The sequence below is a fragment of the Pleurotus ostreatus genome (assembly GCF_014466165.1).
Source record: "Pleurotus ostreatus strain PC9 chromosome Unknown scaffold_3, whole genome shotgun sequence".
In the NCBI taxonomy this organism is placed as follows: domain Eukaryota; kingdom Fungi; phylum Basidiomycota; class Agaricomycetes; order Agaricales; family Pleurotaceae; genus Pleurotus; species Pleurotus ostreatus.
Genome location: NW_023503158.1, coordinates 521740 through 549421, shown reverse-complemented (window position 1 = coordinate 549421; position 27682 = coordinate 521740). Strand labels below are relative to the sequence as shown.

Genomic DNA, 27682 nt, shown 5'->3' with positions numbered 1-27682 from the left:
TCTGTCACTTTAGTCCCCTGACCCCTGAGCTCGCTTATAGCAATATGGCGAAATACATCTTCGGTGAGAAACTCAGCGTTCCGGAAATTCGTGGAACACTGAATCAAGGACGATGACCGCCGTTTTTAGGGATATCGAGCTTGAGCGCATTAGTTCCAAGAAGGAACGAATAGGACCACCGGAAGCCAACTTATTGAGCGAAGCCGACAGACACTCGTCAAATCATGCCGACCGGGAGAGCAGTGGCACCAGCACCGCTGTGCAAGCGGTAGAACGGCCCACAAAACAGTACCAAATGCTACTGCTACTGTCTGGCTTCTTCATGACATTCCATGTCATTGGAATCAACTCGGTCTACGGCATTTTTCAGGTACATCCTTTATTTCACAAGAGACTAACACTGAGACACTCACTGCCAAATGATTTTTCTCTGTTAGGAATTTTATACCTCTGCTGAGACGAATGTCGTTGATGCTCATGGCCAAGATGCTCTCGTCGCTCTCGTTGGAACGATCGGTAGCGGCTTGACATGGAGCGGGAGTATCTTTGTTAACCCTCTCATGGCTCGGATCGACAATGTCCGGATGATTAGCCTTGCTGGTGCATTAATTATGAGCATCGGCTTATTTGCCGCTAGCTACAGCACAAGGGTAGGATTGATATCTTTCCTGCAGCTGGGCCACGAGCGCTGATGATTAATGCTTCGGAAGCTGTGGCATCTCTACCTGACACAGGCCATTCTATATGGTGTCGGCTCGTCGATGTACTACTTTCCGATCATGTCTATCGCGCCAGTGTACTTCGATCGTCATCGTGGATTTGCGATGGGTGTCATTCTGGCTGGAAGTGGGGTCGGTGGTCTAGTCATTGCTCCAGTGCTTCAAGTCCTGCTTGATAAATATGGCGTCCGATGGGCTCTCAGAATACTAGGGATATGGAACTTTGTGATAGGCCTACCCGTTTCGTGCGTCGTCAAACATCGGCCCGGGTTTGGTACTCGTGGGCGCACAAGATTGAACCTGCGTTTGGTAACGAGTAGTACGTTCATCTACCAGGTAAGACCTATTCCTTCGTTGATGAAATGATGTTGACTAGATTTTAGGCTCTGGCTGCCTTCCTCCAGGCCGCAGGAAACATCATCCCAGTCTACTATCTATCATCGTACTGCGTTGCGGTCCTCAATTACCCGCGTTCAATGGGCAGTTTGCTTCTGGCCATAAACAGCGGTGTAAACAGCGTGTCTCGAATATCCATGGGCATCCTAGCAGACCGCATCGGCCGCCAAAACACACTCATAGCTGGTGTACGGCAGACTAGCTGTACCCATGAAAGCAATTACTGACTCGCTTCCTGCAGGTCATGCTCTCCTCTCTGTCGGTCTTAGCCGTGTGGTATAATGCTCCCAGAGCTCAATTTGTCGCTTTCACCGTCCTCTATGGGATATACGCAGGGGGATACAATGCCCTTCTCCCGACCACGATCACGGAAATATATGGAGTACAGGACTATGCTAGCGTCAATGGCTTCATCTACTTCATCAGGGGCCTTGGTTCCATTGGAGGAGCTCCGATCGCTGGGGTTATCTTGGGAAGCCACAAGCGAGGAGCGAATGCGGCCGATCTTGCATCGCAGCTTGATGGACACTTGCTGCGGAAGAGGTATAACGATCTTATTATTTACTCGGGGGTCTTATTGGCGGCGGCTGGGCTTTGCGTGACTTATGTACGATGGCTTCATGCTCGTGCTCGTGGCCAATGGTCCTGGAAGGCGTAGGAAGGAATTAAAGTTCGCAATTAGGATGTAAGCAGTACGCGTAATTAATAGTCTCTCTGGTTTCAGTCATACAAACATCGTTGAAGGGTGTTCATTCTCAGATACAACCAGTCGGGCAGGCTGAGGTCAAATGAATTCAGATGCAGGGAATATAATATAATGATGATAACGAGGAGATGGGCATACTTGTATATAGAACAGAGCATAGGAGTGTCATGCGAGACAATGGGCAGGTGATGCTACATGCTGATGATAGCTATTGAGTTTCTGGGGGGCAGTAGATGTACGTAGGAAAGGTAAGGAAAACAACATATGGGAAACAGAAAAAGCAAATTTCGAAAGCGATGATAGCAAGGGTCGACAATAAAAGCAAGTAGAGCGTCTAGCATTTAGAAGAGCATCAAGCGAACGAAAGCGAAGTAAAAGCAAAACAATGCAAAGCATCATGAAAAACAAGTGGGTATCGGTAAGATCAAAATTGTTACGAACTGTATGCGTAGCCAATAAGCTGGTCAGCATTGGATGGTGGTCGTACAACCACGTCCGGAAGGACTTCGTGCTTGCGAAGAACACCTCGCATCTTTGCCGTCTCAGATCGAGCAAGTTTCAGCGGCTTCAACTTCTTTCCAGCGTCCCTGGCCATTGGTGGGACATTCTCTCCGTTCTCATCTACGACTGTCAAAGCCATGCGTGACTTTTGTTTCTTCCCCCCCAGCGTGAGTGGGCGGGTAGATCCCTGTGTGGCGTATCCATCGGCAACAGTGCTATTGACTTGTGCGTTGGTATCCCGGTCCTGCAAAAGCGAGAGCGGACGCAGCCCTCGCGGAGAGCTGGTTTGTCCTTTCGTACTTGACGAGCCTGCACCGTTGTTTTCGGAGACGATAGAAGTCATCTTGCGATGCAACTTGCTAGCCTTGGGTATAAGCGGTCTCACAGCTCGTGAGGACCACTGCGCGAATGCGCTTCTCGTCGAACCAGTCGAATCGGTAATGGCTTCAAGATCGTTATTGGCGTGAGTTTGGGGCGGTGTGTCATGTTCGTTTTGATTCTCGTTAGATTTGATATATACAATGCTTGATCGGCGGGAGGAGCGGCGTTCATTAGTGTCAACGCTATACATGTTGGAATGGGTGAGGGGCAGCGGGGGAGGTCTTGATCGTGTCGTAGTCCTTGGAGCGATGGTGTTGTGAGGAGTGCTCTCAGCTTGAGGTGGCGACTCCAATGCCATGCCAATCTCAGCCTCTAACTCGAAGAGGGTAGCGGTTGAGGCAGCGGAGGGCGGAAGGCCGATTGACGCGTTGGAAAGGCGAAGAGAATTGTCGACGCTGTGAGGAACATCAGCGCGGAGGCCGAGGGAGCGAGTGGACAAGGCGCGGGAGAGAGCATCGCGTTTGGTAGCACTTTCGGAGCGCTGTCGGACTTCGAGGTGCTCCAAGCTTTCACCACCATATACGGTAATGCGTCTTGAACTAATATCAACGTTGCTGGGCGTGGAGACGTATTGATTGACATGGGTTTCCAAAGCATTCTTTATTTCGCTGGCCAGAGAGTGGACACCATCTTTACCTAGACCAAGGCTGGGGAGACTGAAATGGTGCTTCTTCCTTGTCGAGGCATCCGCGACCTTGGGCTTGCGCCTAGCTGGAGTGGAGTGAGCTTGACCTGGCAAAGCACCAAACTCTTCAGGCTTCACGATCGCTTTCCTAGCTTTTGAAACACCAGGACCGGAAGGACCACGAGCAGCCCTGGTCCATGTTGTCGGGGGAGAGTAGTCGCCCTTCTTGATTTTCATGCCACTGCCAACCTTAAGACCGGGAACCAATACTGGCAGAACACCAGCAGTGAGGGCGTCGATCTGGTTGATATCATCAACAGCTCCGAAGTAAAAACCTTCGGGGCTAGATGAGAATTTCTCTCCGGATGAGAAAGACTTCTTGTGCTTCAACTTGGCGAGGCGGGCAGCACGAACATTAGGCGGAGTAGGTGGCAGAGGGAACGATGGTGGCGGGCTGGGACTTGTACCGAATACAGAGCCGGTGGGAGTGCCTGGATTGCTGTAGTCTTCAGCAGGTTGAATGGAAGACACCGAGCGAGAACGCAAGTGAGCAGAGTGACGCATGGAGGCACGCTTCACTGCAGTTGTCATGCCTGCCTCCTGGGGAGCGGATCCCTGCTTATCGGGGGATGCGTCTACAACGACAGTCTTTGCCATAGCCGAGTAGTGCCTCTCCGCGACCATGATGCGACTAGTGAAAGCAACTTCGAGTTTGTCTGAGAGGTTCGATGCTTCCTTTCTTAGTCGGCCCATCTCCGCCGTCATGTGGGACTGAGGTGTGCTGTTGTGGCTGAAATCGTGGTGAGAGGAATCATCCATCTGAATAGGGAGAGGGGGGGTAAGGTCGTCATCCTCCTTCTCTTCAAGTGGCAATACTGATAGTTTCGGTCGCGGAGCGAGCATCTCCAGTGCGCGTCCAACTCGGTTCTTCCCGTCGATAGCATCGCCCTTGGAAAGCCACACATCACCACTCCGGCGACCTTCCACAACGGTGACGCTGGCACTCGTGCTCCGCTTGTACTCATGGGAGAACTTGTTCATATACGTCGTTGAGGTGCCAGCAGGGGAAGGACCACGGATAACGTTCGCAGGAAGATCGGAGTGAGAGTCAAAGAGACCGTGGGGAATTGGGATCGGTGAACGCAACATAATGTTCAACGCAAGTAGAGGCGAGGACAACGTCACAGATAGGACCAGGAGAATGTTTACCACAGCCGAAGGCTCAGCTTTTCCGGTGAGAAGGCCCAGGTAAGGGAAAGAAAGAGCCTGGGGATACTCATTAGCGTCATGATTAAAAATGTTCACTTTTTCAGCGTACCAAAGGGACCCAGATCATAAGCAGCCATCCGGCAGCTTTATACAGGGAAACGTCGAGGGAAGTACTTGATGAAGTAGCAAGTGCAGCCAACCCTTTCTCTGCCTCGTACGTGCCAGGGGCATAACCATACCCTCCAAGGACTTGAGCATTGGAGAGGGCGGGCGTGTTAGGTCGAGAAACGGCAGTCGAAGGCAGTAACTCCGCATGTAAATCAGCGATACTGGCGTTGCTTGCATTCATGCGGATTGTACCCTCGTGCACAGAGGAAGCTGGGAAGGACCAAGCGGACAGGGTAGGTTGGGAACCATCTACCGAAGTCAACCAAGATGTCTGTGAGCCGAAGCGTTGACGAGGATGTTCAGGGAGTGGTGTGGGGATGCGACGGAATGGGTCTGGGTCACCAAGAGCTTCTGCAGTGGGGGAAAGGGGGCCGTAAGGGGAAGGCAAGGGCGGAACAGGGGGCACATTAAGAGCGACGGTCGATGATCCGAACCAATACGAGGACTTGGGGGGAATCGAAGTGTGCGACGCAGTTCCTGGGTGACGAGCGTGTCCATGCTGAGAAGATGCAGCAGCGGTGTGGTGGGTGGAAAAGGACCAAGCCGAGATAGAATTATGTCGCGAGCTTGTGCTTGCGTTAGATGTAATCCAAGAAGCACCATCACGAAGTGCGTCAACCTCCTCTGTAGCAAACGAAGGGCGTGGCTTCTCTTCTACCTCACGAGCAGGCGGCCACGGGTCATGAACATCCTGAATTGCAAGCAAGTTGCGCTTGATCATGACGAGGGTGACAATCAAGCACGCGAAGGAAATCGTGCTTAAGACTGCGAGCGAGGACGAGTAGGCTAAGAGACCAAGGAAGAGGGTGTCCATCCCAGCTCCTGCAAGTACACCTGCAAGAGCGGTGGACGTAAGGATCAGGAGGACGGTAGGAGACCATAGAATCCAATGCTTGGCGCCAAAGGATACCGAACGCCCCATGCGAACGTGAAGGAGGGTAAGGCCTGCTACGACCAGTAGGCATGTTTGTCTGACGGTCAAGGCAAACCATAGCCTAACCGCGGAGAGCGGATCTTCAGCAACACCCATGCTAGTGGGTCCTCCGATGTGTTCATTGACGGCTTGCCACACAAAAATTCCGATGGCCAAAATGTCGAAGGATGCGAGCCAGATGTGGCTTTTGTCGGCGGCTGAAAGAGAGCGAAAGTTAGGAAGGCCAAACTCGGCCTGAGATGGCGAAGACCGTTAGCGGTTGGTATTTCTGAGCCGATGGAAGGCAAACTCACTGGAGCGACCCGTTTGCTCAAAGGATGAGGAGGTAAAATGGGAATTACAATGCGAAGAATAACAAATGCTGAGCAAGCAAATGAGACGAAAGCCAGTACGAGCGTTGGAATAAGGGGAATCATATTTCTTTGAGGAGATTCGTCGAGATGTTGAGGCTTGAGTTTCTATTATTCTTGAGGGAACGTTAATTGCGTAGGAGAGAGCGTAAGGGCGTAGGGCCTTCGTCGGCGAGAGCGCCGCTTGAGTGCGTTGAGAGCTGCGATGGGAAGAACTTGAACACAACTGGACTCGAAGGAAGGAAACCAAATTGATCCAAGTTGAACTTGAACCAAATAAATAAATTCGGGACCCACACGGGTAAACAACGCGCAAACTAACAAGTCACATCACATGAGCGCGTGGGCACTGAAATAAAGCGCCCGAACAAGACTGCGTTGTTCTCCAATCAGTCAGCCTTGTTCTCGGGTGCGCTGATTCGCCTGTTGGGTAACCCTTGAACGTCGAACTCTCTGCACTATCCATCCGAAGGCTTCCATGGATAACCGACAAAAACGGTTCATTTGGCTGGATTGCGATCCCGTTGGTGCCATTTGATTATCCCAATATAGGAGACCATGATTTACGCAACTCACTTCGTGAAAGGGCCACGACGATGCTACAGCTATCATGTTGGCATTACACTGTCCCAACATCACTCTCTTAGGAATATCTACGGTACTTCAATAAACCTTTGTAATCACATCGATAACAAGTCTAACCCTCCAGACCCATGGCAACACTGACAGCCAGAGCACAGCTATCAACGCTGCCAGGTGCCTCTATGCCTTTGGAGCGCCATCAGGACTGCGAGTGTATCCCGGCGCATCCAAACCTCTTCTTCTGCCTCCCCGCTACGATGCTGAGATCCATGGTGAAGACGGACTGGGCGGTGTCGAAGGACTCCCTGATGCGAGCGATCCCGCGCTTCGTAATTGGTTCGTCGATGATGATAACGGGAAACCCACTAGGGCACTGGAGGGTATGGTGCACCATATCAAAGCCACCTGGCAAGGTGGTGCGGGACACAAAGTCTGCATGATATCTAGTGGTCCGATGACAAATGTGGCGCTCTTCGTATCAATATACCCTGACCTCGTTGATGCTATTGAAGAGTTCGTTTTCATGGGTGGGGGCGTTGGAATGGGGAATCGATCTCCAGTCGCCGAATGGAATATTTTATGTGACCGTATGACTAGCCTCCTGTTTCTCAATAATCGCGCGCTCACCATATCTCGCACAGCACATGCCGCCCAGATCGTTCTCAACACACTGGTGAAAAAGACCATGATACCACTCAACGTTACTCACACCGCAATCGTCACAAAGACAATTCGAGCCTCCCTTCTGGACCCATCATACAACGGGAATCCAGATAATCCTCCCGAAGCTGTTTCTAATCTTAGACACACACTATCTACGCTCCTCACATTCTTCGCCGACGCCTACAAATCCACATTCGGCTTCAATGACGGCCCACCACTTCACGACGCCGTTACAATCTTATACATCTCCCAACCCGAACTTTTCAATTGCACACGATTTCGCGTGGACGTTGAGCTCATCGGCGAGCACACTGTTGGAGAGACGGTCGTTGACATTTGGCATTATAAGCCGTGCGACCTGACCTGGGGACCTAAAGGCAGGAACTGCTTGGTTGCGCAGTCAGTGAATGTTAGTAAAATCTTTGTTTTACTTTTCAGGCGGCACAAGTACTGACTACTTGATTAGGTCAACGGTTTGTTCAAGTTGCTGCTGGAATGCGTAGCAAAGTGCGATCTGTGCTCTCCGTTGAATACTCTCAAAACTTAAGACATGGGTAACATAGTGATAGTACAGTAATCTTGATCTCACACTTGACGTACAACTAATCAATGTGAACCTTCCATTGCTCCACTTTCTCCGTCGAAGCAGCTTGTTCCGCCGCTTCCGCCCTGTCCTCAGCTTCCTTAAATATGCGGAACATCTTTTCTGCACCTACACTAATGAACGCTATCATATCGTAAACATCAAGTTCATCTCTATGCCCCCGCTTTGCTCCCCATTCACCTCTCGCAAGGCCTGCACCATCTCGCGCGCGTCTCCCAACCGATGCCGGACATTCAGCTTGCGTTGAATTACCAACGCCTTGCGGATCCAATTGGTCTCTGAAACCATTCGCTGAGAACTGCTCCCGCAGATGTGGCGTGCCGAAGTGTACGAGAACAGCGCTAGCATAAACGAGGTCGACGGCCACTGAGTCAGATCATCGCAGAAACGAACGGAGGTGCCCGACTGAAGATGAGGGTCGCCTGTTAAAATAAGCCGGTGAGGTCGCACGAGTTCTGAGTGAGCAAGTAGATATATTGCGTTTGGCTGGGACTCCAGCAAACGCATAAAGAAAATAATACATGAGCGCGATACTATATTACAGTAGTCACGTGAATCCCCTATACCCCTGTACCGCCAAGATTGCTGAAATCCAACATCGCCAAGGCTGTACGGATCGTCGATGAATGCGTGTGCTACGCATTGTAGGTCGCTCCGGCCTTTGTCTGACATCTCCAGGGCAAAGTTCGGGGTCTGGTGTAGAAAAACGTGAGTGCGAGGGGTTGAGAAGGAAGGCGACATTTTTACCTAAGCCATGATGTATGAAAGGATGCAGTAATAACCCATTCTGTAGGTCATCAACGTTGGCAATGTGGTCTGCTGCAGATCGAGCGCGGCGCTGAGTGTTGACTTGGATGTACTATAGGGAGACATTAGCATGCATCAAGCATGCTCTACGATGAGTTCACACTATGTCCCCTTTAGCGTGTGCGGAAAGGTGAGCGGCATCACAATACGATCTCGGGGCTTGTGACACAACACAACTGTTTCTATCCCGTCTCGCTACATCCTCTCGGAACCCAGCACGTCGTGCGGTGACCACGCTAGAAGTGATGCGCTCGGGGAGTAAGTCAGGTCGATGGGAAACATTCGCAGTTTCTCCTTGTCGTCGAGATGATAATATAGAGCAAGGAAATCGAGAGGAATGCTTGGAGCTAGATAATCAACCGGGGTGTATGATTGAGTATTGGTCACGGCGAGATCTCCCTGAGCACCAACAACGGTACCAATGGCGTAGCGGAGCCAGGCGTAGGGGCGAGAGGCGAAATGGCAGACCTTCTCAGCAGATATTTGTATGCAAGGAAACCATGTCCAGTTTGAAGTTTGTATATGGGCGAAGGTTGGTACAACATCCCTCGCTGTATCACGCCGCTGACTACGGTCGGGGAAAGTTGATACATATGAGGTACAGACCTGACCATTCAGAACACTTTCAGGAATCGAAAATCATCATCCTATGCAGATGTGAAACGAGATTAAATGCAACGACAACATGATAACCAAGATGTATGAGTCAATATAAGACTGTAGACTATCTCGTCTTGACCCTTGGTTGGGCAGGACTGATGCTCATGGCATTGAAACTCTCGCCTAGCCCACCAGCGTCGCTGTCAGCAACTGATTGTCCTCCCGCTCTATCGTCCAAGTCGGCCGCTGGGGAATCGTAGCCCCTCCCATCTTCGTTTTCGACATCTTCGTCGTCGTCGTCGTCGTCGTCGTCGTCATCGTCATCATCATCATCCTCTATGGCGACGGACGACCATTCCCGATACACGCTCTCGATAAAAGGACTCGACCGCGGGAGCCGATACGGGTCAAAGGGGAAGAAGGTATTCAACTCAGTATTGACTGATCTATCTAGAATAAGCGGGTTCACGGGGGTGCGACTGGTAGGTGTGCTGGTGTTGTTCACACTGGTGCTGTATTCCGAGCGCTTGTTTGATTCCATGATCGAATAGCAGTAGACGAAGCCTGTTGCTTGTGCGACCCGAGCGAATTGCATCACGACGTTCGCAGAGCATATCTAGCGGAGCATCGAGTACGAGTTATTAACGGGTGGTCGAAGCAGCCGGTCATGGGCTAGGCGCACCTTTAGTGGATTAAGTGTCGAAGTGACCACTCGCTGCACAACATCGAGGGTCGATATCCATTTCTTTATAGGTTTCGTCTCACCGAGTAGATCATCCTCTTCTCCCACATCCGCCAAGAAATCCCTCCATCTAAAGCAGAAAATCAAGAATATCGCTTGGACGACCGCGTAGAAGACGCTGTGATGCGCCATGCTAGGCATCTCAGCGTTGGCCTGCTCGAGCATGTCGTGCCTATCTAGGTGACTCTTTACATAATCACACAGGACATTAACCACCCGCCGCGCGCCATCCCGGTCGATGAATTTAGCCCGACTGATGTAACTCCCTATGTAGCTTGCGGCTGCGGAACGTGTAACGGCGGGAAGGTCTTCTTCTAGCAGCGCTTTTGAGACGAGAAGACCTTGAAATAAATCCGTGTATTCAGGGTCTAGTGAGGAATACCAAAAGAGAAGAAACTGAGTGTATCGGGACTTGAAGGTTTTTATTATTGTGCGGTCGAAGATGGAAAGGAGAGTGTGGAATTGGGTGCGCTGTCGGGTTCTATTTGGCTCCGAGGGGGTATCAAGGACAGCAGGCGCAGATGCATTTGAGGTCTGAAGGGGCTCGACGGAGTCCGGTGTTGGGGACGATGGGGCATCATATGGCGATGACGGAAGGGGGGGCAAAGACGAGAGAGATGAGTCCAGTTGGGGAGGCGGCGTCACAGTTTCTTCGAAATGCTTAAACAAAAGAGTTAGTATTGCGTCTAGCTTTTTGACCATGGCATGGATATGTCGGGCGTCTGTTGGAATTTCAATTATGTGTGGCAAGTCGTCCATGTCACCTCCGTCCGACGATATGTCGCTCAACGCTTCATCATCATCGTCTTCGCTGTCGTCATCGTCGTCAGAGTCTGGTTGGTCCTGGGTGACGGCGGTATCAAATGGATCTATTTCAAAGATGTCTGTGTCTTGCGGGATGTCGGCGTCTTCCAGTTCTTCTAGTTCGACTTGGATCTCGACCTGTGACATGAATGAGATGTGAAACATCTCCGTTCCAGCAGGTGGATACTTACATCGATTTGAATAGCTCGGTCAATGATCGTGGCCATGACTTTGTCGCCGATTTCGGGGCAATATGAAGCGACATGGAGGAGATTTCGGATGTATGTAGTCTGCGTGACTAGATTCTGGCGTTTGTGGGGGAAGTTGCGGACAAGTAATGGCTGGAGTGTCGAGGACAGCGTTGGAATTAACGAATGAAGATGGCGGAGGAGATAGTGAAGCCGATCGTAGACAGTGCGTCGTGTGAGGGGTTCAGCGGAGCTCTCTGCCTCGCCGAGGTCGAGGGTTTGGATCGCGGACTCTGCGGACATGTTCACTATCTGCCTCCGCGAGACGTAGTGGAGAACGTACGATGTGTGAATCCCTGAGCGATTTTCGCTAGCACCAATGATAGGTATTCCGGCCTCGCGCTGACCAGCATGCCGATAAAGACCGTATATGATCTAACGGTAGCGGAATTGAAGGTCGTCCATGGCATGTTTACGATGGCCTCTACCAACACGGAATGTGAACGATCGAGTCTGGAGACAACGTGCGACAGCGCCGACAACCACGATCGGAGGTGCGCCCGTTCAGAAGGCGCCCGTTTGGGATTGAACTGATCCATGAGCTCATTGAATGGCTCGTTCAATCCCTTCGCTCGTAGTCAGTCCGGGGAACAATGTGATCACACGAGATGATATGCGCACCCCTGCCTTCTGTTGCAGCGCATTGTTGACGAAAACCAGATACATGTCTTTCCTATACTTTTCGTCTTGCTTGATCCTCGAATTCGTAGCAATTGGCCGTCGGACCAAGGGAAATGGAGAATGCATGGTAACAGGTTTCTGGACGCCACTACTGGGTCGTTTTTCGGCCAGTAGCTTAGTCGGAGTTTCCGCGTAGCGTAACTTCGACGATAGTGGACCGATCTTCGGTGTTCTTTGGTTGAATTGAGACAGTGTCGAATGAGGATCCATGGCTAGGATGTCAAGGCACTGGAAGGAGGAGATTCAGAAATTTAATCACGAATTTAGGTAGTAGATCACGTGAACTATCTCCCTTCATGCACTACTGAATTCCACTGCTCCGTGCCGATCTCCTTCTGTACTGCTAGCAACCACGATATTGTCCAGTATTCACTCATCGACGGCAGCTAAGCCAACTCGATACTACTTGTAGGCGTGGCGGCGCATCACGAAGTTGAAACCAAGTCATGCCGGATGACACTCTCCTCGTTCCTACCGTATTGACCTCTGGAACGGTTCATTTTGCCACTGTCGCCGCAACAAGCACAGCAAAGGATGTGGTTGATGCGCTGGTCTCCAAGAGTGAAGTGAAAGAAGAGGCATTAGGTGGACTTGAGGAGATTGGTTGGGCCCTGCAACGAGTACGCGTCGAACGTAGCGGACGGTCTTGGGAAGAAGATGACCTTGAGGAGTTAGGTGATGGTGAGCATTAGTATACTGGCCCTTGAGCCCACGTAAACTGATTATTCTAGGTACCATTGAGCCTGGTGCACTTGTCGCACCATTGCTCCAGACAGCGTTGCCGGATTCACCTTCGAAACGACATTTCTCTTCATTTCCGATGACCTCCCACCTTCACAACCCTGTATTACGCCTCGTCTCGCTGAATCCAGAGCTGTCACTCACGGTCTCATTTCTTCGAGTGCCAGAAATTCATGATGGCTACGAATACAAGATATATCTTCATCCAAACATGACAGTGAAACAGGTCATCGACCTAGTGATTGAGGAACTCGGGCTCACAAAGAGTCTACCTGTGCCTGGAGGTGGCGCGCTAGAGTATGTGCTTGAGGAGGCGTGGATCGATGGGCAACAAGATCGTAATTATTCTCATGCCTGTCTTGTCTCGCATCCTGCTAATCCACACGCAGGCGGGTCGCGTCTCCCTCCGTCTGCTTCCATGTTTACCATAACACGCTCTGCTTTTTGCCCAAATCCTTTCTCCTCACAAGCCTCTCGTATCTTTCGCTTCTGTGTCCCTGACGAGTGGTATCGCCGTTCCAAATCACGCGCCGTCTCTTCTGCTTCCGTTGAACCGACAGAGTCGACGTTGCGGCGATTGGCAGCCTTACAGGAGTCTGATGAAGAGGAGATGGATGAAGGAGATGGCACGGCAAAAGTCTCCGACAATGCTACCACGCAATCGCCATCCACACCGAGTCACCAAGGAACATTCTCGCAGAATCGTCTGTCCCATATTTTCGACGGTTGGCTTGCGCCCACTTCACCCACCTCTTCTCCAACGCCAACCGAGAAAAGACGCACGATTGTGAGCGAGCCAAAGCCTCTGGATAAGCGGGCGACTAAAGACGCCAGAGCTCAAGTCAGCGACACCAGTGAAAGTGAAGAGTCTGATGTTGACTCCGGTGATTTCGAACAGATGCTGGTACTTTCGTCTTCTCTCTTCGAGAGTTACACGTCGTCCTTGACGCTTCCATAATACACAGGACGATCTCAACCTCAAAGGCGAGAAGCGTGCTGCGATGCATTCCTTGCCTCCCAGCCGCAAACGATACTTGTTGAAGCAGAACAGTGCTCTACGCGCCTCCATTCCCAAACAAGCACCTGGATCTCCCACTTCACCCTCTTACGCAGCTTCGTATGGCCCATCTAGTGCCAGCGCGCTGCTTCCGCGACTTGTCCCCCAGTTGACGGGTGACACTGGCCTCATGCGACGTCTCTCAATGGCGGGCTGGGGTGCTAGCGCACCTCCTGTCGTGACTGCCGAGTCCCCTCAGCGTACGAGCGGCGAGTTCGATGTGGCGTTAGACCTCAAACCCAGTCGCAAGGCTCAGATGGAAAGAGCAGCGGAAGCGCAGCCATTGCAGCCACAAACGACAGGCAGTCTGTGGGGCTCATGGTGGACATCGTCCAGCACCATGACCTCTGGTGATGGCTTGAAGACCGCGAAATCGTATGTAGAAAGGTTGCAATCACCAAAAGCAATGGATAAGAAGTTGGCAAGTCATCTGATTTCGTTAAGAGTGCACTTGTCTACGGCCAAGGTAGCTTGGATCGAAGAGTTCATCACTGCGGAGAAAGGATTGATAGCTTTGGGCGGGTTGTTAACGACACTCGTTGGCAAGGGCGGAAAGAGGAGACTCTTGAATGAGGCGGAAAACACAGTTTTAGCGGAGGTGATTAAATGTTTCAGAGCATTGCTAAATACCGAGGTGAGCTAGACTTCATCGTCTTCAAAGAGTCGTGTTTTCACACCATGTGTCCTAAGCTTGGGTTTAATGAAGTTCTGGCTTCGCCCACAATGATCACCCACATAACCTACTCACTAAACATCCCATCTCTTAAAATCCGAACTCTCGCCTGCGAGCTTCTTGCTGCCATATGTGTCGTCTCGCTCGTCGATGGCCACCGCGCAGTTCTGGCAGCTTTGTCTGACTATCGCGTCGCATTTGACGAACAATTTCGATTTGATACCCTTATTGAATCGCTGCGGCTACCAGACATCCATAACGACAGTGACGGGGAGGAAATTGTTGGATTCGGCAACGAGGAAGAAGGGATCTGGGAAGCCAGGACTGCGACGTTGGCATTGCTGAATGCTCTGACGACATGCCCAGAATCGCTGGAGGACCGTGTGCTTTTACGAGAGGAACTAAGTCGACGAGGACTCAATGAGATCATTGTGGTAAGCATAAGGATCCCAACGCCTTCGGGAATCCTCTGATAGCCGTGTAGACCCTAAGGTACATAAATCCTCCCGATTCCCTCAAGACACAATTGGATGTGTACACAGAAGAGAAGTTCGAGGATGAAGAGGATATGCGCCAACGAGCCAAAGCACTCATAGAGTCTCACAGCGACAGCCGCCATGGACGATCACTCTCAGACTCTGACGTCGAGCTTGAAGATCTCGTTCGTTTAGCGAAGCAACACGGAGAGTTGTACCCCATGATGTTGGAGATACTCAGCTACTTCAGCCAAATCCTCTCCAAAGACACCGCAATGTATGTTATTCGTAGTGTCAGACCTGATCTTGTTGCTGATCCAGCGAATGCTCAGGCAGCTGAAGGCGGACTTATTTTCCATCCTAGACAATTTCGTTCAACAGGCAGCTTTGCTTGATGATTTGTAAGTTTGATGATTCTCTCGTAAATGTCAGATTTTTATATGTATATAGTGACAAAGGCTGGTATGTCTTCATGAAGAAATTTGCTGACTCGGTTCAGCACATTACTGGACAAGAACTCGAAGTCAAACCCCCCTCGGATTCAGTATCCATAAACGTAGTCGAAGAGGAACTTGAAGCGCTAAGGTCTCAAGTAGAGGAACTCAGCGAAGAGGTACGCAGCTCATATCACACGGCGGGATTTCTTCTTTTGATGGTGCCCATTACAAGAGAACGAAGCTTCGCGATGAACTCAACCAGCAGCTCGCTGAGCTTCAAACACTCAAATCCCTTCCTTTGAATATTGCAGTGCCTCACGCCAAGGGAGGAAAGGGAGGCCCCGAGGTATGTGAATGGTTTTGACACGTATGGACATAGTTCAACTCTCCCGCGTTGTAGAACTTCCATGGGCTAGTCCAACGTCTAGTGCAGAAGGAGAAGCAGGTGCTGAAACTCCAGGCAGACTTGGATAGGTCGAAAGCTGAAAATCCCTCTGAAGGACGAGATGCTGTATGTACAATGGACTGATTCTTCATACAAACTCACGCTATCTGCAGGATGAGAAGGCTAAGAGAGAGCGTGATCGAGCAAAGTGGAATGCTTTGATGGACGAGATCGCTAAACTCAAGATCAAAGTATGCCCTTTTAGTGCCCCTCATCACCTTTATTGACTATTTTATCCAGCTTGGGGAACTCGAAACTGCGGTGGACATCAGGGATAAAGAAATAACCTATCTCAAACGCGCTTTGGAGTCCGTTTACACAAGGTTCATGTCTCGGGATGAAATGAGGGAAGCTGCAAAAGAAGCCGAAATGGATGCTGAACTCATTGCCAACCGTACCATAGAACGACTGACACAACGAGACGAAGAGATTGCTGCTCTGCGCAAAGAGATAATCGAATTGAAGGCGAAGTTAGAAGTTAGGCCGAAGACGGAGAAAGAGTTCAAGGTCAGGTCCCCGCCCCCGCCCCCACCTGCTCCTAAGCCCAAGCGGATGGCGACCCTTCCCTCAGTGTTTACATCGTCAACCGATTCCACCGACACATCGAAGAGCCAACCCCAGATATCCTCGCCGCCACCGCCACCTCCGCCGCCACCGCCACCATCCACTTCTCTACTAGAATCATCTACTTCTCTACCACATTCAGCATCGCCGCCCCCTCCGCCGCCGCCACCACCACCACCACCACCTCCTCCTCCTCCTCCTCCTCCTCCTCCTCCTCCTCCTCCTCCTCCTCCTCCGTCATCCTTCTCACCCACCCCATCCACCACATTCCCGCCGCCGCCGCCGCCACCACCACCACCACCCCCGCCAACATTGGGTATGAGTGGCATCTCTCCCCCTCCTCCTCCCCCTCCTCCTCCTCCGCCGCCGGGTGGCCCACCAGCACCTCCCCCTCCCCCAGGGGTCGCTATTAGAGTGGCCGTTCGGCCCTCTCGTCCGTCGAAGAAGCTGAAACCCTTCTTTTGGAACAAACTTGCCAACCCTGCTGTCGCCTCATCCTTCTGGAATGAAGCGTCACTTGATACCGCGTTCAAGATTGACGATCTAGAGGAAACATTCACCTTGGATAACACACCCGCCGCATCCTCCCTTGTGAAGAGCCCAACAACTAAGAAGAATGTCACGACGCTCCTTGACATCACACGAGCCAATAACGTTGGTGCGTTGATATTTCGCAAAACTTTCCTCTCTGTATTGATCAAATTGTGAAGCTATCATGTTGGCTCGAATCAAGGTCGGCCACAAGGATATTCGCAAGGCAATTTTGGATCTGGATGATAGTAAACTTGACGTCGACGAATTGAAGGCGATCAGCAAGCAGTTGCCCACTCATGACGAAGTGAGATCCCATGCTCTTGCATGCTCTCCTTTTGTGTTGACACTTTTATGGCAAGATAAATCGCATTAGGGATTTCGACGACGTTTCTAAGCTGGCAAAAGCTGATCAGTACTTCAGTCAGGTATGTGCCGGCCGAAACCACAACGACTATCTTACCATTCGCTTTAGATCATGACTATCCCTCGCCTCACAGAGCGATTGGATTGCATGTTGTACCGTCATAAATTAGACTTGGATCTTAATGAAGTGTGCTGTGAGCTACAGGCGCTTCGGGTAGTTGCTGGCGACCTTCGATCTTCCTTGAAGTTTAAGAAGATATTGCAGGTGCCCATCCTTTACCCTGCGCGTAGAGAAACATTGTTGACACATCGCAGGCTGTACTTTCAGTAGGGAATGCTTTGAATGGCTCATCCTTTCGAGGCAACGCTCGTGGCTTCCAGCTTGAAGCGCTAACAAAGGTTAGTCTCTTTTCTGCTTTCCATTCTGCACAAGATTGACGACGTCGCCTGCAGTTACAAGAGACCAAGACAGCGCGAGGGGGCAGTAGTTGTCCTACAATGCTACATTACCTTGCGCGTGTCCTGCTGAGGACGGATCCCACCTTGATACCGACTGAAGAAGACCTACGGCCACTCGAGGCTGCCACTCGAAGTGAGTTCAATTGTTGACTCCTTTCTCTGTTGCTGACTCTCGCTGCCAGCATCCATGCAGACCCTCATGCAAACAGTGAATTCTTTGGTCTCTGGCCTAGCGCAAGTCAAGAGTGAAGTAGCTCAAATCAAAGCTCTTAGGGTTGCCCCCGAAGGGGACCGCTTCGTATACATAATGGAGGTTGGTTTACTACTTGGATTGATGTCGCTAGATTGCTTCATTGTTTATGTTTCAGCCTTTCGTCAAGGAGGTCACCCCGAAGATAGACAAACTGAAGCTAATGGGAGACTCGGTCGACCAGCAAATCAAGTCCTTGCTCTTGTATTATGGAGAAAGTCCCGATTCTCCTGACGCCCCTAAGGCTGAAGATTTCTTTGGAATGATTGCAACATTCTACTCCTCCCTTCAGGTAGATCCCACCCTGCCTGATCCCGAGATACGCTAACCCTTCAAAAGAAATGTGCTACTGATTTGATATCTTCCAACGCTACGATATTACCGCCTCCACCTCCACCAGAAATCCACGAGCCGGCACAAGCGGCGCCTGAGAAGGTCAGCTTGGGCGTGTGTTCCCTTATACTCAAACTGATTTTCTCCCAAAGACTATCAAAGAGAACGTAGCCCCTTCTAGTTACCTGCAACCCACCGCTAGGCCCAATCAGCGTTCCATTGGCAGAGGTGATTTCGATAATGCTCTCAGCACCATGAGAACAGGGAGACGGAGGGAACGTCCGAATCGCGACCGCGATCGTCCGCTCAGCAAGATATTCCTTGATGGTGGTCGCCCATGATATTGTTTGGGTGACTGATTGTACTCGTGTATCTTTGCTTCCTTTACTTACAATCTAGGATCCGCCTTTAGTATTTTTACAGTACCCATACAATATTGCATTCACGACTTCGCCTACCTTCAATTGGGTGTTGGTAACGCTACGCTCGTCAAAAAGAAGCGTGTGACTACCGGTGCTGACTAGGACCATGTAGTGATCTAAGTAGAGGGCGCACGCTGCTGATTGCACACTTTAGAAACTACAGTGGGGGTAGGGTACGTCGAGCGTACTTCTTATCGTCGATATCCAAATGGACTCGTGTCAGTAAGTATAGGTAGCACCGCTATGTAGAGCGTTCTCTTTCCTGGAAGTTCGTGATAGCGCGAGAGACGCTCACATCTTCGCCTCCAGAACATCAAACATCTGCACACTTGGATCCCCCTCCAAGAGCTCCTTCCCTGGTCCAAATAGTGCGGCGGCGACTTTGCCGTCTAAATGTGCCTTTCTCCCTGCCTCAGACGGAAATGCATCGATAATCCCGAACTCCCGCGGGGAATCTGGGAACTCAATGGCGTACCACAACAGTGTGTCAGGCTCTGCTTCAACCAATGGAACTGCTCCCTATACACACTCCGTGTGAACAATTGCTTCAGGCGACATGAGAATCCGAAGCTCACTTTCAAGAATTGCCTCACATCTTCCTCCTTTCCCTCCTTCGCCTTGAACCGCACTTCTAATCCACAGGCTAGATTACTCTCGCCTTGCTTCGGTGGGGTCAGTTTAGACGCCAAGAAGTCCATTGTTTGTAACCTCGGTGATCCTTGCGCATGCGTATAGGTAGGGCCCCCTTCCCACTTTTCAGAAGTAGACAAGAACGCCTCCGCGATGACGCTGGCTTTTACACCGTCGGCGAGGATCCCCCATTTTGATGGGGAGATGCGGAAGACAACTCCAGCGTTGGCCTTTTGGATAGCGACAGAGCCAAAGGCGGAGAGGAAAGCGGTGACAGAAGGCGAGGGAGACTCGTCGATGGGTAAAGCGACGTAGCTACCAGCTGGCGATGAATTGGCGTTTCATCGTCCACCAGCATACAAAAGTGATAATCATGACTTACTTGACATTTCGCGGTGTATTCTTTGTCAGTTAGTGGCCGGTATAGAGACACGCTGTGGGCCAAGGTAAAAGATATGGGAGCTCAAACGCCCTGGGCTGTATATACTATCGTCTCCCTAGTTTTCATATTATATATGCCAGCCTACCGGTATCCGGCATATTCTGCCATATTCCAAATCTCCCATGGGACATCCTATATTCCCGCGTCCGTGTGTCATTTGTGATCCCAATGCGCGATACATTAGCATTGCGTGCGATAGAACAGGACGCTCATCGTTCAGTACACGTCTTATCCTTGAGAAAGTTGTAAGATGGTGAGTGGAACAACGCCGGGTCAAAATTCTGCGAATGGAACGCTCCGGATTGTGGCGCACCAGCAGCTCAAGAAAGGATGGCAGAGGGTGATGGCGAGGGTCTGTGGTTGTGCGATGGCCGATTTGTTTGTGTCTGATACCGGCCGGGAGTTCAAACAAGTCTGCGAATGCTTTTTACTCCCTTGGCGCCTCATCTAGCGGCAAGGTTTACTTGAGAGATATTTATTTATCTTCCAACTTCTTGAGTAGCGTACACGGGACCATACGGCAACACAGACCTATGAATAGCACGAAGTCAGCGGCGAGAAAGTAAGCAAGCATGATGAAAACAACGCCCACGTTGCAGTGTTTCTTCGACGACACCATAGGGACTTGGAGTTTGAACCCCGCATCCCGCTGGGAACTCATGATAGTGGCTCAGTTTCCTTGGTTTCTCACATAGAAGGGGATATTGATTGTCGTGCCCCGGCATAATGAAGAGAAGAAGCGAAGCTTCGACAAAACTTGGACAAAACGACACAACGAGAAGGGGTTACTTGGCCTTATTTGGAGAAGGAACGTTGAAATTGAAGTTCAAACTCCGAAGGCTTTCGTTCAATAATTACTTTCGACGCTGAATTTCGCAATGGGAGCCGGTGAGACATCAATGCATTCAAGCTCGTTTTGAAGGTGCGCAAGGCCAGGCCACCATAAAATTTGAGTTTCGGGGATGCAGTGGAGGGCCAGCGTTGCCCCATGTAGGACTCCACGCAGCCGCCACAGTTGTTTGGATTTATCTTCGGCTGAGTGGGCGGTGATGGCGACCGTGTTGAGTAAGTACACTCCGGTGCGACTATGAGGGAAACTGCTGAGATTTATCAACGTTCTACAGAATGGCTGATCAGCGCGGCTCCATGATTTCAGTGTTTGATGTACAAAATGAATGGTTTTTTAGCCTTTGGATCCCATGGTTTCTCAGACCACCGGAGGAGATGGCTCCGAGTGAGACTCACACCCCATACCCTGCAACTATTTCTATCGGAGGAAACCACTTTTGATATTTATATTCATAGGATAGATCATCTCCATTCCCCTGTGTCGCTAGACCACCGACGCTAAATCATTTGTGACCGCAAGAGCTTCCTGTAAGTTGCTAGTTTCCTGCATGCAACTGATCATTATCGTCAATTCACTAACATAGCTATCTAGTGTATCCGAAATCCTGATCCCTTCTATATCGGCACGTCGTGCTAGGGGCAGTGGCCGCAGAGGTACATGGTGTCCTTTGCGTCTTGTGATGTTAAACTTTATTACATGACAAGTCAATACCCCTCTATCCACAGCACATCACGGCAGCACGATGCGACGAGCTGCCCATCCCGAAACTAAGAACGTTGATGGAAAGTTGGCTTCCGCCGAAAGGATCAATCAAACTTGTCATATTATGTCTCTGGCGAAGCGAAGTGTCAATGGTTCCATCAATCCTGCTCCGGGTCATCCACTGCGATTCGAGAGATACGCCCGTTTGCCTTATCTTCGCCACTCTGATCCCGATCTCTAGGTCGGCTCGCACTGAAACGTAACGACACCCTCAATTTGCATGCTCCTACATCAGTGATTCACAATACTAGAGCCTATGGGCGTATATTCCCTTCGTTTCGAGGCGATCAGGCAGCATTGTTTCACTCAGGGGCAGTGACTAATTCTCACGCCCATAAATCCGTTGCAATAGAGGAGCTACCAACTCTGTCGATAAATACCTGGTCTACCAGGGTCAGTACCTCACTATATGCCTCGACGGCCATAATGAAGCCAAACCCTGAACTTTTGTGAGCAGCTTCCCTCGACCTCATTAACACCTGGAATACTAATGCTTAACCGTTTCCCTCAACCCCTAATGCACCCCTTGAACGCATATGCTGAATTTGCAGCTTCGGGCCTATGTTGTTGGGTGTCTTCTTTAATACTATACTCTACGGGGTCAGTCTGTTTTTGCCCTCCTTCGGGTGTTGACTTACCTGCATGGTGTTGCACAGATTCTTGTAGTCCAGGTTGGGATTCCTCATGGCTGTCCCTTGATTCAGCACAATTTAAATCACTTCGCCAGATATTTAATTACTTTCAAGTCTACAAACGGTACGCTCATCCCCCGTCCGTCGGTCTGAAGCTTTCTCATCATGCTTAGTTCCGATAAGCCTTTGATTCGCTACCTAGTGAGTAGGATTTCCAAACTATTATTTGCGTATTTCGTACACTGACATTATCTTCTATCAAAGGTTATCTACCTCCTGGTTCTGGAGACGTTTGGCACCGCGTGCGTGATTCACATGATGTACGAAGTATTCGTCATGCCTATGGGTGAGCTAGCTCGATTATTCTCTGGAAAGCTCTGAGTGACATTCTTCTAAGGGGCTCCAAAACCACCCGGCCCACCCAAACCCCCAACGAGTATGACTTTACCTCCATCTTTTTCCCTATTTTCTGACCTATTATGACTAGTGCTTCCTGCTGGTATTTAACTATCATTGTTACATGGTTGAATCAAAGTTAACACTCTTGCTCCCATTAGACGCTATCACGACGGTAGGTCTACGAAATCCATGTTCCGTGCATTTTACCTAACCATTCGGTGAAGGTACTCATATCTACGCCAGTGCAACTGTTCCTTGCATGGCGCATCAGTGTTCTTACTTCCTCAAAGATTGTGGCCATCTTCATCTCACTGCTTGCCATCACGTCTCTTGGTGTGTTTGCACCTGCCCTCATCTCGTTATGACTTGCTTAACCATCGTTTCAGGTGGTGGTATCGCTATGTCTGCACTTGTTATCCTCAACCCCGACTTTTCGCGTTTCGAAACCTTTTACCCCGCCACTGGGACTTGGTTAGGTAGTTCGGCGCTTGCTGACGTTATTATATCGACTGCACTGGTTATGACTCTGGTATGTTTCCTTGTCTATGTGGGGCTATGCATGCTGATGATCAACGACAGCGCCGCAAGCGGACTGGGATGCAAGTGACCGATAATATCATCAACAAGATCATGACATGTATGTCGAATCCAAACGATCAATGGCTGATGGACTGAAAACGTCTGTAGTTACAATTCAGACGGGCTTCGTTACGGCGGTGTTTGCCATCGCTGATGTCGTCCTCGCCTTGACACTGAGGGTACGTGGATCTTAGAGACTTTTACAGAAGAGGTCGCATTGCTGACCCCTTCCATCCAGGATTCGGGGTTGTACGTGCTACTTTTGTCCCTTCTGATTATCTCGCTAACATAGCGTCGTCAATAGCAACTTTATTCCTGACTTCATGCTCAGCAAACTGTACTCTAATACGCTGATTGCATCGCTCAATGCTCGTGTCGATTTTGGACAGGTGCTGAACAACCCGAATAACGTCCTCTTCAAAGGTCCTCGAAAAGAGTCGCAGTCGTCGGTGCAGATTGTAAGTTCCTGTGCCCTGCTTTGAACACCACGAATCCTGCATGCTAAGAATGTTATGAATCAGGGTACGCGTTCTGGATTCACCACGGTACGGTTGTCCACCTAAGCCTTGCAGCGGATTCGTACCTAAATATTTGACTAGATTCTTGCAGATTCTCGTCATTTCTCGGATAATTCAAGACAATACTCCGACTTTGATCATCCTGATCCACCAAAATTACAAGATATAGAACTTGGACGCTCTGAACAGCTATGATACTGTCTATTCCACGGATTTATGCACGGACTTAATGCATCATAGACGCGGACATTTCCCTGGCAAAAACTGAACCGGAATCTACTATTGATATTTGCATCCTGTATTGTCGGTGTATCAAGTGACATGTGTCCTTGAAAAACAACTGTGTAACTGATACCTGCCTCTTATTTATTTTGGTTGCTTTGGGTTTCCTTAACTATTGTTATCGTGATTGAAATGGATCTGTGCTCTGCGTTCTACATATGCGAATAGTGAATATAGCGTAAATCGACTTGTAAGTGTCCCAGCGTTGAAATTACAGATACGGAATGTCGTCCATTTCAGCGACTTTCATTACATCTTCATCAAGTGCCCGCTCGGCGGCGGCTTCTTGATCCTCTTGCGTCATACCCTCGCTATCGTACTCTTCTGACCCCTCACCCTCGTCTTCTTCGTCCTCCTCATCAAACCCGAATTGTTCGTCATCCAAGGATCCAGGCATACTGGTCATGCTGCGCCTCCTATCCCTTCTCCTTCTATGTGCTGGATCTTCCGCGTCTTCGTCATACTCATCGTCCGAGTCGGCATATGTATTCGAGGAGGACGAGTGTGACATAGGACTCATGCTGCGCCGTTTATCACTACCCGAAGATGCCTGCGTGAAGTTCGACAGTGTGTTGCTCAGCCTCTCGAATGAAGACATTTGTATGAGTCTGGAGCTTCGCCGCGACAGGTTCCCTTCCTCCTCGCCTCCTGCATTCTCCCGCGTCGGCACGAGGGTGGGTTGTCGAGAGCCAACAAGACTGAAGTTACGAATGCGCGCGAGTGTACTTTGGTTCGAGGTATCTGAACGGGCGCTCAAGGCCGGCGACGGCGGTGACAAATCGGGCAAAGAGAATTGTTGTATCGGGACCTTCCAATAATTGAAATCCGTATACTCTGCCGCCCACTTTCGGTGGATGGGTGGGAACATCTGGTCCACCAGATCGGTCATGTGGATGTATCTAGAGCAAGATCTTCCTCAGATGTGCCAACACCAAAGAAGATGTCACTCACGATGATTTGTATCCAGCAAGTTCAAGAAGTTCCAATTTCACTTCTCCTGATGAGTCGATCGTGAATATCCTTGAGCTTGGAACGTTAACGCTCCGGTATGACAGCGCGTCGGTTATTCTGTTCCCAAAGCCTGCGTAGAAAGAATTCTTGGCGTTGTCACCAAATAGTTGGCGAATGTCGCGGAGACAGGCCATCTTGAATACCTCGGGCTTTCGCATGATGACCTCACTAACAAGAAGAGGTCGATATTAGTCCTGGGCGGATCAAAGAAGAGACATACCGATGCAGTGAAGCCATCAAGCGGTCAGGGCTCATGATGACAGGACCTTCCGGTAACTGGTAGTCGTTCTGCTTGATACCCTTGAGATACCCTCTAGTGGCATCGGCTTGGCCTATTGCGCGAGACGTGAGGTACATGATCTTGTATCCGTTTCGACATATATCGGTATACAGTTTGGCCACGCCTAGGTGAGTCCAATCGCGCCCGATCATAGCAAAGACATGACCAAGCCCATCTGACCTGAAGAGGGAATTAGAATTAGGAACCGCTTCGAAAGAACCAGGGCTTCTCGAAATGACTCACTTGGTTATCGTACCATCGATGTCTGATACGACAATTAGATCTGTATAATCCCAAACGAATATCCTCGCTGTACACGCAACAACACCCGTAGAAGACAAGGAAAATGTGATCGAGTTCGGGCCAGGCTTCAGCTCTAAAGATTTCTGAACAACGGTCATGTTTGGAGCCCTTCGCAAGCACTAGAAGACTCACGAGCTGATCGGACGTCAGCCGTAGCGTCTTCACGAACTTTCGTCTCTTCTTCACAGACTGACTGCTCGTAATGGCACTATCCGCCAAAGCTAGATTCTTGGGTGTCAGAGTCTTCAGGAACGGATCGGTCGGTGGGTCTTGAACAGGCGTCGAGGGGAGAGCCGGAGCTGATTCTGCAGGAAGGATCTTCTTGGATGACTTCTCGACCGAAACTGACGAAGGTTGTACTTCCTAGCAGTCATTTAATGGGTCCAGGTCAGTTCCCAGTCGTCAAAATTACTCAATGGGCTTACAGGTTCTGGCGGCGCCGAAGAAGATTCCCGTATTTCAGGTCTACCACCCTGAGGACCGGTCGGTGTCGGATCATTTGTTACCGTCCTACTCAGACTCCACCACCGTACCCAAGAAGAGGATGTAGGCTTTCGGCTTATTGGAGGGGCTAAGCCCGTTTCTGGTGGCTCCGACTTCGCTCGATCATGATGTTTTCGCTCTGGGGATGTGGTAAGAGGAGGCGTTTGCTCTGAGAAATCTGGTGGGGAATCTTCTTCGTCTTCTTCTTCGTCCGAGACTGGCGATATGGGCCGTGGAGGGAAGCGGCTCGCCGACTCTTGTAAAGCTGCTTGCCGCCAGAGTGACAGAGCATCCTTCAATGGTGAACCATCATCCTGGGTGATATAACTTTATGACATATTTAGACCTTAATACATTAGCCGGCGGCAATAGGAGACTCACTGATCCCCCGCCCAGCGAATGACCAGCTTAGGATCGTCCACCAGCTGCCCATCCTCCAAGAATCTGGAGTATTCGATCCGTCCTTCTTCAAAGGTCCTGGCAGCTTCCAGTTCATCCGGTGTACGGAACACCCCAGCATCCGAGACGATGCTCAAATCAAATCGCATCTTCCGACCTTCAACGACCACCGCGAATCTTTTTGGGTCAGATTTGCTGGGTGCGAGGCGGCCACCAGCACCGTAGCCAGCTGCGGCTTGATGGTCTCTGAGATCTTCATCATCTGAGCTATCCTCGTCTCCGCGCAACGTTGGAACGCCATCGATGACGGGAGGTACGCTTCGACTTCTGTGATGATCACCAGATTCTCTATTCGGTCTATCTTCTACCGTCAACATGGAGTCGGCAGTTGTCGCCTTTCGCTTCCCTTTACTGTGGGCTTCTAGTCGGCCGCTCTTACTAAATGTGGTCTTCATTGGCGACGGCTGCGGAAATGCACCCCACTCCCAGGAGTATGCTTGTAGGGGTGGAGAGATGGACAATTGGTTCGGTTTCGACGACGTACTCACTGGAGGGGGAGTAACGTCTTCTTCGAAGTCTGGAGGAGGTTCGGAAGTGGCACGGGGGAAGGGAATAGCCTTGGAACTCGAAGCTATGAATTGGGACTGAGAGTGCGGAATGAGGAGGTCGGAGTCGTGATCCGTGATGGTCTGCTCAGATGCTTCTCTATTATGATGATGTTCATGCGTATGATAACCCTCTGCATCAAGAGCAACACCTACCACGGCGAATTACGTTTAGTCCGTTACTCCAGCTTGGTCCCACTCACCATGTCTGTACTCAACATCGTGGAGATGTAAGTCCTTCTGCAATGTCTTGAGCATAGCGTCCACTTTGGCGTCCGGGTCATCGTAGACCTGCGTAGGGTTTAACGAAGGGGATGGAGGTGGCGAGGGAAGACTTTGAGCAGCCGTATTACCTTCGGGACGCGACTGGCCAGAGTCATTCAGGTCTAAGAAATCTGGCTCTTGAGTCTCTGTTTTCGTCTGTTCCTCCTGCTTCTGTTCCTCCTGCTCCTCGCCATCCGAGTCAGGTTTTGCGCCGAAACGATCTGTTGGTACATCTGGTACATCCGGGTCATCCTCTGGTCGAGTCGGCTGTAGAATCGGGCTTGTTATTAAGTCGGCCGGCACATCATCATCGTCCGTTTCGAATACGAAAAAGGCCTCTCCTGCTTCCCCAATTTTCATATTAAACGGTATTGGCTTGCCATTAACCGTCACCGTAACCTGAGCCACGGTTAGATCGTTCCATTTAGTATAAGCCGGAACTCACAGTTTTCTCGGACGGCCGTAATACCTGCCATTTCCCGAACCTCACATGAAACGGTGAGCATGCAAGTTCAGTCTCACCACCCTTGCCCGCTCGCTGCACGACAATGACGTCGATGGCACCAGTCAAAGTTGAGGGGTTGATTGGCGGGAGTTCCTTGTAGTACTGGTACGGTGCGCTGATGGTGCTGATGGCACCGCGAATGTAGTTCATAGTTGGGAACGACGAGGAGTGGTGAACGCCTTGAGGAGGCGCGATCGGGCTTCAGTGGCATATGATTGTCGCATTTCCTAAACGAGCCAGCTGTGACCGTGGGAATATACAGTA

General features: G+C 50.4%; 9 protein-coding genes across 9 annotated transcripts; 4 read left to right on the top strand and 5 right to left on the bottom strand.

The window, feature by feature from the left end:
• Positions 1 to 112: 112 nt before the first annotated feature.
• Positions 113 to 1773, top strand: PC9H_004619 (uncharacterized protein; the record flags this gene model as incomplete). Its single annotated transcript, XM_036774202.1, has 5 exons — positions 113 to 370; positions 438 to 650; positions 711 to 1055; positions 1103 to 1303; positions 1357 to 1773. 5 exons carry the CDS (start codon positions 113 to 115, stop codon positions 1771 to 1773), a joined length of 1434 nt encoding a protein of 477 aa, XP_036632704.1.
• Positions 1774 to 2254: 481 nt separating this feature from the next.
• On the bottom strand, positions 2255 to 6055 carry PC9H_004618 (uncharacterized protein; the record flags this gene model as incomplete). Its single annotated transcript, XM_036774201.1, has 3 exons — positions 2255 to 4594; positions 4647 to 5873; positions 5933 to 6055. 3 exons carry the CDS (start codon positions 6053 to 6055, stop codon positions 2255 to 2257), a joined length of 3690 nt encoding a protein of 1229 aa, XP_036632703.1.
• A 412-nt stretch (positions 6056 to 6467) lies between these two features.
• Positions 6468 to 7781, top strand: URH1 (Uridine nucleosidase 1; the record flags this gene model as incomplete). Its single annotated transcript, XM_036774200.1, has 6 exons — positions 6468 to 6512; positions 6576 to 6647; positions 6699 to 6900; positions 6973 to 7158; positions 7213 to 7643; positions 7701 to 7781. The coding sequence occupies 6 exons, from the start codon at positions 6468 to 6470 to the stop codon at positions 7779 to 7781; spliced, it is 1017 nt and encodes a 338-aa protein (XP_036632702.1).
• Positions 7782 to 7836: 55 nt separating this feature from the next.
• Positions 7837 to 8186, bottom strand: PC9H_004616 (uncharacterized protein; the record flags this gene model as incomplete). Its single annotated transcript, XM_036774199.1, has 2 exons — positions 7837 to 7951; positions 7978 to 8186. 2 exons carry the CDS (start codon positions 8184 to 8186, stop codon positions 7837 to 7839), a joined length of 324 nt encoding a protein of 107 aa, XP_036632701.1.
• A 1183-nt stretch (positions 8187 to 9369) lies between these two features.
• PC9H_004615 (uncharacterized protein) lies at positions 9370 to 11930 on the bottom strand (the record flags this gene model as incomplete). Its single annotated transcript, XM_036774198.1, has 5 exons — positions 9370 to 9861; positions 9928 to 10929; positions 10983 to 11272; positions 11323 to 11605; positions 11661 to 11930. The coding sequence occupies 5 exons, from the start codon at positions 11928 to 11930 to the stop codon at positions 9370 to 9372; spliced, it is 2337 nt and encodes a 778-aa protein (XP_036632700.1).
• A 236-nt stretch (positions 11931 to 12166) lies between these two features.
• Positions 12167 to 18393, top strand: PC9H_004614 (uncharacterized protein; the record flags this gene model as incomplete). The annotated part of the gene is made up of 22 exons (XM_036774197.1): positions 12167 to 12401; positions 12452 to 12799; positions 12851 to 13365; positions 13427 to 14152; positions 14209 to 14625; positions 14676 to 14944; positions 15000 to 15068; positions 15118 to 15280; positions 15337 to 15450; positions 15505 to 15615; positions 15663 to 15740; positions 15790 to 16130; positions 16527 to 16771; positions 16824 to 16951; positions 17007 to 17072; positions 17120 to 17275; positions 17326 to 17409; positions 17464 to 17602; positions 17652 to 17782; positions 17838 to 18011; positions 18059 to 18154; positions 18205 to 18393. The coding sequence occupies 22 exons, from the start codon at positions 12167 to 12169 to the stop codon at positions 18391 to 18393; spliced, it is 4794 nt and encodes a 1597-aa protein (XP_036632699.1).
• Positions 18394 to 18765: 372 nt separating this feature from the next.
• PC9H_004613 (uncharacterized protein) lies at positions 18766 to 19493 on the bottom strand (the record flags this gene model as incomplete). Its single annotated transcript, XM_036774196.1, has 3 exons — positions 18766 to 18993; positions 19050 to 19426; positions 19487 to 19493. The coding sequence occupies 3 exons, from the start codon at positions 19491 to 19493 to the stop codon at positions 18766 to 18768; spliced, it is 612 nt and encodes a 203-aa protein (XP_036632698.1).
• Positions 19494 to 21955: 2462 nt separating this feature from the next.
• Positions 21956 to 23250, top strand: PC9H_004612 (uncharacterized protein; the record flags this gene model as incomplete). The annotated part of the gene is made up of 9 exons (XM_036774195.1): positions 21956 to 21991; positions 22055 to 22117; positions 22278 to 22361; positions 22414 to 22522; positions 22576 to 22718; positions 22769 to 22826; positions 22877 to 22947; positions 23007 to 23017; positions 23073 to 23250. The coding sequence occupies 9 exons, from the start codon at positions 21956 to 21958 to the stop codon at positions 23248 to 23250; spliced, it is 753 nt and encodes a 250-aa protein (XP_036632697.1).
• A 529-nt stretch (positions 23251 to 23779) lies between these two features.
• PC9H_004611 (uncharacterized protein) lies at positions 23780 to 27568 on the bottom strand (the record flags this gene model as incomplete). The annotated part of the gene is made up of 9 exons (XM_036774194.1): positions 23780 to 24467; positions 24520 to 24743; positions 24796 to 25039; positions 25103 to 25245; positions 25295 to 25525; positions 25588 to 25972; positions 26027 to 26749; positions 26864 to 27312; positions 27359 to 27568. The coding sequence occupies 9 exons, from the start codon at positions 27566 to 27568 to the stop codon at positions 23780 to 23782; spliced, it is 3297 nt and encodes a 1098-aa protein (XP_036632696.1).
• Between the last annotated feature and the right edge of the window lie 114 nt (positions 27569 to 27682).